This window comes from Gymnodraco acuticeps, unplaced genomic scaffold, assembly GCF_902827175.1.
Source record: "Gymnodraco acuticeps unplaced genomic scaffold, fGymAcu1.1, whole genome shotgun sequence".
Lineage (NCBI taxonomy): Eukaryota > Metazoa > Chordata > Actinopteri > Perciformes > Bathydraconidae > Gymnodraco > Gymnodraco acuticeps.
The window spans coordinates 734,780-745,338 of record NW_022990004.1 but is presented as its reverse complement, the minus strand read 5'-3'; the positions used below and the strand labels follow the sequence as shown (position 1 = coordinate 745,338).

Genomic DNA, 10,559 nt, shown 5'->3' with positions numbered 1-10,559 from the left:
ACCAGAAAAGCACAAGAATGGTTCTTGAACCGGTTTGGTTTATTGGCAGTTTGCAAACCACTTAAGAGTACTGGAGTGTGAAACAAAAGCTATTGAGTCAGTGTTGTGGTGCTGTTGCTTTGGTATGGATCTGTGAGCTAACCACGCCCCGTTCATTTGCATATAAGGAATGGAAATGTATCATCATGAAATACAAGTCACCTGAAATAAATAAATGCGTCATTATGAAATACGAGTCTCTTGAAATAAATAAATATGTCATTATGAAATACAAGTCTCTTGAAATAAATAAATATGTCATTATGAAATACGAGTCTCTTGAAATAAATAAATGTGTCATTATGAAATAAAAGTCTCTTGAAATAAATAAATGTGTCATTATGAAATAAAAGTCCCATGAAATAAATAAATGTGTATTTAAATGTATATGTATACATATTTATTGCCTCATTTATTTATTTCAGAATGTATTTCATAGGCATATTTATATATACATATGTATTTATTTAATTATTTATTTATTTAATTTTGGCTTAAATGGCATTCCATACAATAAGCAGTTGGGATGATCCTCTGTAAACTGTCAACCGTAAACCGTAAAGAGACATCGCGAGGTTTTCACTCGCATCTCGCGATATTTAGTTGGGCACACGGCACAGTACTTCCATCATGGCAGGCAGGAAGTTAGTGCTAGAAGGAAGAGTAAGTATAAAAGCGTTTCTTTTAGGGCTCAGCGTGCTTGTAATCCCATTGATCAGGACGTGTTACGGACATGTTGACTGGGTCTTTGACTATCTGACGGAAACTCCCGGGAAGATAGTGATTTGCATCCACGTTGCGGTTATCAACGGCCTCTTGCTGGTCGCTTACAGAGGACCGCTGTACAAGGTAAGCTCTGACGGTAGCCGGCTGCTCGGCTTGTTCCTGGTCTGAACTGAGCTACAGTGACATGCCCTGTGGCTGTCCAGCACTGAAGTATTCCACCTCCTCCAGGCTAATGTAGAGACACTTGTCGGACAGCTTACTGCGCCCGTGTCAACTTTAGTGTTGCAATGCTACGTTAGCTAGCATTAGCTCCCTATTTAGTCAACTTGACTAATCTCATTAGCTAAAGAGGAATGAGACAGCTGGCGCTCAGGTGAACTCAAGCTGAGCCAGCTAAAGCTGCAGTGGATCAGTCCATAAGCCACCTCAAATGTAACATTTAGCTTTAGAAATTAAGTTGACAGGTGCTGCATAGCTGGGAGAAGTATTCGGATCTTGTACTTGAGTAGAAGTACCAGAGTGTAGGAATACTCTGTTACAAGTAAAAGTCCTGCAATCAAAATGTTACTAAAGTAAAAGTAGAAATTGTGCAGATTGATCCATTTCAGAATAATATCTATGATATGTTTTATAAAGATTGATCATGAAAGTGTTCTCAAAGCTGGTAAAGGTGCAGCTAGTTTGAGTGGTGGATTTACTCCAGGTGGAACTAAAGTCTGATTCAACACTTGATTATATTTCGCATCATTCATCCAGATCTGTGAAGTAACTAAAGGGATTAAATACATGTAGTGGATTAGAAGTACACCATTTACCTCAGAACTGTAGTGGAGTAGACATTGAAGTAAAGTACAGGTACCTCAAGATTGTTCTTAAGTACAGTACTTGAGTAAATGTACTCGGTTACTTTACACCACTGCCTATATGTGACAGAACCCAATCTAGAGGTGTTTTGGCTTTGTGGCAAATGTAATTACTTCTGTTAACACTAATTGAAGTATTTTACAAATAACCCAACTCCTGCTACACAATCAGCAAAATGCAGTGCATGTACTGACCAGAGTTCCCGTTAGAATATGTCTTCGCCGGTCAACATGTCCGTTAAAGTTTAAATCTTCCGGACAAAATGAGAAAAGTGCCGGTCAAAGGTCTTTGTTATTTATTGAGCTTTAAAACAAATTGATATGATTCAATATTAAACTAATTATAGTAGATTAACTACATTATTCAAAAGTGTACAGTAATTTACAATAACACTGGAATAATAAACGGAGCGCTCTCCCTCTCCTGACAGCCCGTCAGTATCATGCAGCTCGCGGATCAGTAATGAGTGACCCGACAGTAAAACTAAACATATCTATAACTAGTTACGGTAGTTTGAGAGGTCATTAAAATAGCTACGTGTGATATTCTAACCTGAAGTGTGTGTTTTGTCCGCTCACCGCTGCATGTGATTATGCAGAGCTGCGTGTCGACTCGTCAGCAGCAGCTGATCTCTCTCTCCCGTCAGATTAGACTTCACTCGCGTTTATGTCCATATCGATCAGATCCAGCTAGTTCTAGCTAATGATAGGACTACCTGCTTATTAAAAGACACCTAAACAATAAGCGTCGCTATGCAACCGGGTGAGGCCGCAAAGTATAGCGCAGCATTATGCATTTGTTTACATGCCCACCGGAACCCCGAGGCATTACCAACAGATCAACGCACAATCAACCCATACAGGACATCTCTTTCTCCACATTAAGTGTTAGACATTAGAATTGACTATTCTTGTCTGTCACATACTCTTTTGTCTGTCACATAAATGGCGCAAGTTGCGCAACTGATGTGGTATTGCGCTAAACGGACATTATTTTGAACGGACACTTTGACCGGAGAGATTTAGATTTACCGGTCTTCAGCATATTTTACCGGTCGTAGTCCGGTAATTACCGGCTAAAGGGAACTCTGGTACTGACTAGTATACAGCATGAAATCTAGCTACACTTTTAGAGTTGATTTGCTACTCCAAATTGTTGTTTGGAGATGGTGTGTAAAACAAACAGAAAAAGACTAATTGTGTGGTTTGTTAACTTGTAATAAATGATGAAATGGTGATGGTCAGTGTGTGGATGTGTGCAGGTCGCAGTGAGAGCCTGCTTCCTGGGAGTGATCTTCGGCTGTGGACTGATAATCAGCTGCTCTGAGACAACGTGGACACACTTCGGCTGGTACTCAATCTCTCTTCATGCTCAATTTACTATTTAAAGTAGTGTTACGCTGCTGTATGCATTTCATTTTTGAGTTTTTTTATCTAATTCATTTTAGGTTTAATATTTATTTTCGTTTTAAACGTAGTTCCGGTGTTAATAAACGCTACCCTGTCAACTTGTTATTTTATGTTGAACGGGGAGGCATACTTTATTAATCCCCTTGAGGAAATTCATATCATTTCAAATACACACATGCACAAACAGGATTTATGGACACTAGGCCTGACAAACACATGCATTGATGGAGAGGTGTCAGAGCAGCTGCCATGTTTTGTCCTGCTCAAGGACTCATTTGCAGTGCCCAGGAGTTGAACTTGCATCTGATGTATCCCGTTATCACACAATATATATACATGTTTCTTTTGGTCCGTGCGGGGACTTGACCTAATGACCTTCCAGATCCCAAGCCAAGCCCCTATAGCGCAGCGCTATGTCACTTCCTGGCAAATTTACGGCCCGCCCACTTTCCGGTGAAAACAAAGGTTGCGGTCGAATTGTCAGTTTATCTTAGGAACCTTCCTAACGGAGTGAAATGACCCGGAAATACCTCAGTCGCAGCCATGATAAGAGCTGTTCAATTCTCTATATCAGCGGTTTTCAAAGTGTGAGGCGCGCCTCCCCTGGGGGGCGACAGAGAGCTTCAGGGGAGGTGCAGCGTGAGAAATAAATAACGAGAAACAGTGAAATCTAGCTAGTTAACTTCAGCTAACTTTATGCGAGCGGCAACATGGATCGACCTTTAGTGAAGTGACCTAAAGTGAGAGAGGAGACAGCGGCCGTTTCTCAATCTCGAGGATACTGGCTTCCAAGCCAATATTTCAAGGATGCTAGGTCATCGGGTGCCGCCGAAGTACTGTTCCAATGTCCGGCATACTTGGAATTCCACCGAGGCCGCGTCCTTGGTTTGGGGGAAATTTCGAGGCTGCACGTGGGTAGACTTTGCGTCCTTAAACGAGAAGCATTCGGACCCAAGTAGACGGAAGGAATGAGGTAGTTGCGGTCTACAATGACAGAGAAGAGTCTGTCAAGTTTGGCTGTACTCAGCATTGAATCAAAACGCACTAAAGCTGTAGATCTTACTCAGTTTGTGAGGCGTTTTGCTGAACAAGATGGTAATCGCCGCATTCAGCTGTAATAGACATGTCAACTTGATGCTCTGCTCACGGATGAGCATAACAAACTGTTAAGATGATGACCGTACGTGTGTAAATATATTGTTTTCTTTGAGGGGGTCTGCCCCCAAAAAACTGTTTTAAGTCCTGAGAAAGTCAAATCAGACGGTGTGTAAAACTTCACTGCCCAGCCAACAGAAAGTAACCACTTTGATTTAACTAGGCCTGTAGGCAGGGCCGCCCCTGGCCAACTTGGGGCCCCAAGCGACATTGTGAAATGATAGTCAAGACAAAACATGCTTATGACATGCTCAAAAACTGATATTTCTTAAATCTGTATTCTAGTTCCCTCTGTCAGCAACGTATCAACAACTACACACACATTTCTATCAGTATTTCTCTGTGTTGTGGTTGACATGATGATGACTGTTAGGAGTTAAGGGGAGAGGCTGAGCATCACCATGAAATGTGCAAATTGACATAAAAATGAATAAAAGGGGAAAAAATGCTCCATGTTTTTTAAACTGTAAACTTTAACTGTTACAGACAGTTTATCACTCTTCCTCCTGTACATTAGCAGATAAAAGGCATAACATACTTGAATGAATGTTAAATAAAGAATGCTGGAAATAACTGCAACCCCATTAGCCTATATGTTATGCAGAGACTGCCTTCTTCATGTCCTGAATTGCAGCTGATGTTTTAATATGGCAATTTGAATACAACATTCGCAAGTTGTACATTTGACTGATACAATAACCCACCTTCGAGTGATGCTCTAGTTTCTTCATGTTTTGTTGTTTTTCCCTCTTGCTTGCGCCGGACTGAAACTGTCTTTTCACCGACATCTCTTCACCTGCACTAGTGACCATATCAAAGCCGTGATTGGTCAGATGTCGATTCATTGCATAGGTGTCGGGTTACAGATGTGCTCCCCTTGTCACCTCTCACTCTCGCGGGGGGTGCGCGGAGAACTGAGCGGAGAACTGCGCACAGCAGCTGAGGCCCTCTGGGCGGGGCCCCCTGCGCAAGGCGGGGCCCCATGCAGCCTGCGTGATTAGCCTGTAGGGAGGGGCGGCCCTGCCAGTAGGTAAGGGCTTTCCACTGGGTAATAATACCCCTGCATTATAGCAACAATAATAATAATAGCAATAATAATTGGGAGGGGGGGCGCGGCTGTTCTTATGTTCTCTGAGGGGAGGCTCACCTTCCCACACTTTGAAAACCCCTGCTCTAGATGAAAGGAAAGGAGGTTTGAAACTTCCTTTATAACCTCCTTTAGCTTAGGAACCACTGGACCTCCCTTTACGAAAGGAGAGGAGAAAATGCTGCCCCACAATGCATTGCAGCCGCAGCATTTGCCGTCACTCAACAGTCGGCCGTTCACGGAAACAACCGATTATGACGGAGAAATGATATCATGAAAGTTACGGTGCTTATTAAGCTTTTTAAAACGTATGTGGTAAGTTGCCAAAGTGCTTTTTTCTGAACGTTCATCAGTATTATAATCAAAAAGAGAAATATAAACGTTAGTTTTTACTGAAATGATCAAATAAAGTCAACATTTCACAGTCTTTACTGAGCTGTGTGGGGTTTGTTCAACTTGTAAAAGATGTTTGAATGGTGATATACACAGTGATAGATGTTAAGGACTAACGTTTATAATAAATACATCTGTATTGATTTTAAGATCTTTTCATACAATCATACGTATTGGGATCATTTGTATTAATGTGGACCGGAGGGAGAGGGGGACGAGCATAAGTTTCACTTTCCTTCTTTATTTCAATTCCAACTTTGGTCATGAAGAATATGTTTCTCTGTTGTCCACGTTCATAAAGCATAAAGCAACAGCATCAGAGCACGGTGCAGAGTCTCTAGATGAGTTTACAGAAGTCCCTCGTTCTTATTAAACATCCATGTTGTAGTCCGCTGTATAGAAAACTGTAGTTTCCATAGTTTCCCCACAGCAGCAGACGCACATTCATGACGTCCGCTGGCGCATCATAAACACGTCGGATAGTGAAAGTGCAGTCGATTCTCTAAAGTACCGCGGTCTCTTCTCCTGAGTCCTTTTGAATTCTCCTATCCACTATCCCTTAACCCCGTGACGTTTCACTCAGAGGTCAAGGAATAGGAGATAGGGTTAGAACTTAGCTGATTTTTGGAATATTCGACCGCAACCCAAGCATCAGCACCAAGTGGAAAAAATAGTTCTATCATCCCTAGAAGCTGCCGAGTCGTTTATTGCATGTCAAACAAAAGATCAAATGTTCCATACCTCTACCTAGTTAAAAGGACATCTATCCCCTATTGATTTCAATCAAACAATAAATCGATGGTGACCATCAATCTCCAATAACATTATTTCATTGTTTGCCTGTCTGACCATCATAATTGGGCTCATTGTAGATACAAAAATAGTTTTTCATTTTTTGACGTGATTGCTGAAAAACTTCAGAACCTGTATTTACCGCCACTCAAATGACTGCGAGTGTTTTCACCCAAAAAGGGGCGGGGCTCTCATGTATGGGCTGAGCTACTGCCTGCCCTTTAACACACTGAAACCATATGATAATTCCTTGCTTAGTTTTCTACAGAGATGCAGTGAACCTGTCTCATGTCTAACGTGTGTTTGTGGTCCAGGCCTGCTGCAGGTCAACATGTTATTAATAATACTGCTCTGCAGGTACCTGTGCTCCTTGTCCTTCTTCCATTACTCCGAGTACCTGGTGACAGCCATCATCAACCCCCACAGCCTCACCCTGGACTCCTTCCTGCTCAACCACAGTGTGGAGTACAGCCTGGCTGCCGTATCATCATGGGTGGAGTTCACAGTGGAGAAGCTCACCTTTCCAGGTTGGTGTGTCTTCAGTGTCCTGATCACAGATCTCAGAACTGTTGTGTGTACTTTTGTTGATACCACAGAAGAGGTTTGACTGTCAATCCAGTCATGTCCACTATCAGTGACCTCTGCTCTCCGATATCACATTTAAGAAGTTTGAGAATTAAAATGTGAGGATGATGCTGTGGTTGTTTGTTGTCAGTAGGGTTTGGGTTTGATGGTACATATCAGATCTGAACCCAGCACATCTTTCTCTGAATATTCAGTGTTCTAGATAAACAGTGCTGTGAAATGTAAGAATAGCAGTTTGGATGTGCTTGTTACTTCTTCCTCCCTATGTGACTCACACAGCAGTACTTCACTCAGTAGACAGCATTGTATAATTGTACACTGTAGTATTGTCAACACTTCTTTGCTGCATTATTAAATGCTAGGTCTGAGTTCAGCACCATGGACAGCAGCAAATAGAGACAAGTCCAACTGATGTCCTCAAACTGACCTCAGGTCAGCAAGTCAAGCATAAGGAGCATCAGGTGCTTTGCTGTAGAAAAACAATGAAGTCATATTTTATTTTCACTTGATGAGGGGAGGGTAACACTGAGTAACCTCTATAATTACAAAACATGTTAAAACATTTAAAGAATTGTTTTTAACAAACCATCAATACAAAAGTTAAATAATCTAATGATGTATTTTTATCTTCGGTCTTAATCAAACCTTTTTTACCTAAATGTAGCCTTTTACCTGAGCTTGGTGCAGAGAAATAGGATCGTGTTGAAGATTAGCTTGGTGCATAAGGAGCCATTGTGTTTGAAACCATGAGAACGTTTTGTGTTATTGTTTTGTTCTCTATTACACAGTTCTTTTTTTGGACTGCATTTTCACACTTGTCGAGTGGAACAGAACTAGGACATGAGCATCACATGATGTGTCCCAGAGTTTAATGAGGCTGTCCCCTCTCTCAGAGCTGAAGCAGCTGAACTGGCTGAGCGTTGTGGGTCTGCTGCTGGTGCTGTGTGGGGAGGCTCTGCGTAAGGCAGCCATGTTGACGGCCGGCTCCAACTTCAACCACATTGTGCAGAATGAGAAGGCCCAGAGCCACGTGCTGGTTACCAGCGGGGTCTATGCATACTTCAGACACCCCTCCTATGTGGGCTGGTTCTACTGGAGCACAGGCACGCAGGTGAGCGGCGCGTTGTCCAGCAACAATGTTACTGTAGCAACTTTTAATGTCCTCTGTTTCTCTGAAATAATGCTGCACCTCAGACTCATACCTCGTTTGGGTTATTCAGACACCCTTTCCTCACCATGATATTCATGAATGTCACAAATACTCAAGTACAAACTGTTAACCTTTTTTGTTTTTTTCATCAAATGGTGTACATTTAATTTTTACGATATTAAAATCTTCGTATTATTTTAACAAATAGTGTGACTCCGGCCATTTGATGATTGCAGAATGCCAATCTGGGATTTAGATTTCAGCATAGTTCCAACACTGTTGATGCTCGGAGCCTCACACTTAGTGAAATGATGTGATAGTTGGGGGTTGACATGTTGTGTGTACTGGTGTCTGTTGCAGGTCATGCTGTGTAACCCGGTGTGTATACTGGGCTACACGATAGCCAGCTGGCGGTTCTTCCGGGAGCGCATCGAGGAGGAGGAGCTCTCCCTCATCCACTTCTTCACCGAGGATTACGTGGAGTACAAGAAGAGGGTTCCCACCGGGCTGCCCTTCATCTCAGGCATCCGCGTCAACTAGTCCCAGCAGCTGGATGCTGGATGTAGACTTAAGCATCAGGGCAGGTCAGACCTGGGGGGTGCTGCTCTACCATGGCTTCGCCCTCCAGACGGCCCTGCAGCTCACAGCCTGAGTGACAGCAGGGGGGGGCAGGCAGCTGGGCTGCAGTTTTCTACCAACTTTTAAAATCCAGTTAAAGACCAGACAACCTCCACTGTACTACATGTTTTACTCTGTTTCTGTTTGCATGCTTCCACCATGCTTAGTGCTCTCACTGATGAAGACTGATTCTGCACTGGCCTCTGTGCCATCACATATCATCACACAGGGAGAAATGACCAAATATTTAAGAAGTCCCCACCACTGTCCTTTAGTCAACATTTCACTGTCTCTATTCACTGTTTGCATTGTTAACGTATAAAGATTAAAGAATAGATATCGTCAGTCAGTGACGCCCTTCAGAAGAGCTCTTCACAGATCCACTCCACGTCTAGTATCTGGAGCCATCCCTGAGGGCGGGTCACAGTGACGTTTTAGAGGTGTCAGGTCTACTAGGGCTCTCGGACTCCACAGCAGGTTTAAGCTACATATTTCCAGTAGTGTCCCTAATAATATGTACTTTTTAAGGGTGGATAAGCCTCTCGTACAGAATAGATGTTCCACTGAAACCTGAGATGTTAGAGTTCTTCAGAGTCAGTAGCTCTTTATCACCAGTGCATCCAAATAGCAGTAAAGGGACAATAGGTGACATTAGATTTTGTATTTAAGAATATATCTTCAAAAGCATTATTTAACAATGATTAAATTAAGAAAATGTGGAACAGTATATGTTTCTCTCTGGTTTTTGGGACCTACATATGATTTGTGTGGAAGGGGCGAGGGGGGGGTGGGGCTTAGGGGTCCTCTCAGGCTCCCCCCATAATGCCCACCACTGGAGGAATATTGGGTACCCACCACAGTGGTCCCATTGGACACACACACATAATGCTGTCTATACACACACATTCAGTTAAGGATACATGTGTGTAAGCACATGTGTTTAGGGGTGATGAGTGTGTAAAGTGACACACCTGTAGCACATGTGTGGAGGCTGGCGTAATGATAGGGCTGCACAACACTTTATCATGGGCCTGTATTAAAGACATTGTACCTGACTGAAACCTGTTGACTGATTACTGTGCATTGCTTCTCAACAGAGAAGAGGAAGTACTCAGATCTTGTCATTGAGTAAAAGTAGAAGTACCCTCTGTAGCAATACTCTGTCACAAGTAAAAGTCCTGCAATCAAAATGTTACTCGGGTAAAAGTAGAAAAGTATTAGCATCAGTATATAGTTAAAGTAGCAAAAGTAAAAGTAGTCCTTATGCAGATTGGTCCATCTCAGAATAATATATATGTTTTATAATTATTGATCATTAAAGTGTTATCAATTAGCAAAATAGTACTGTTCTTAATTTTGAGGAACTTGTACTTTTCAAGTTCCTCAAAATTAAGAACAGTACTTGAGTAAGTGTACTTCGTTACTTTACACCGTGGTTCTCAAACAGCATGTTTTTTAAGGCTGTGTCTTTATGTCATTAAGACAGGATTCACTAACTCGCTGTTCTTTGATGTTTAATGTCCAATGAGTTAAACATTCCAAGTGAACATTTGTAGTCTGATTACTAGAAAATGTACAAATAGTGCTCTCTGAAAAAGTCAGAGATGGTGCTGCCCCAAGACTCTGCATTTGTCCCGGCCCTCTAGGGGCGATGCTTTGCTCAGGAGCACCTCTTGTTTGTACGAACAGCACTCTCCCTGAACGAGTCAGAGACCTCTGATCAAATCAGAGAGCACTGGGT

The 10,559-nt window shown here is 42.3% G+C and overlaps 1 protein-coding gene across 1 annotated transcript; it reads left to right on the top strand.

Moving 5' to 3' along the window:
- The first annotated feature begins 632 nt into the window (after positions 1-632).
- Positions 633-9,879, top strand: icmt (isoprenylcysteine carboxyl methyltransferase). The gene is made up of 5 exons (XM_034213010.1): positions 633-888; positions 2,891-2,979; positions 6,823-6,992; positions 7,944-8,161; positions 8,561-9,879. The coding sequence occupies exons 1-5, from the start codon at positions 670-672 to the stop codon at positions 8,738-8,740; spliced, it is 876 nt and encodes a 291-aa protein (XP_034068901.1). The 5' UTR covers positions 633-669; the 3' UTR covers positions 8,741-9,879.
- The last annotated feature ends 680 nt before the right edge of the window (positions 9,880-10,559 follow it).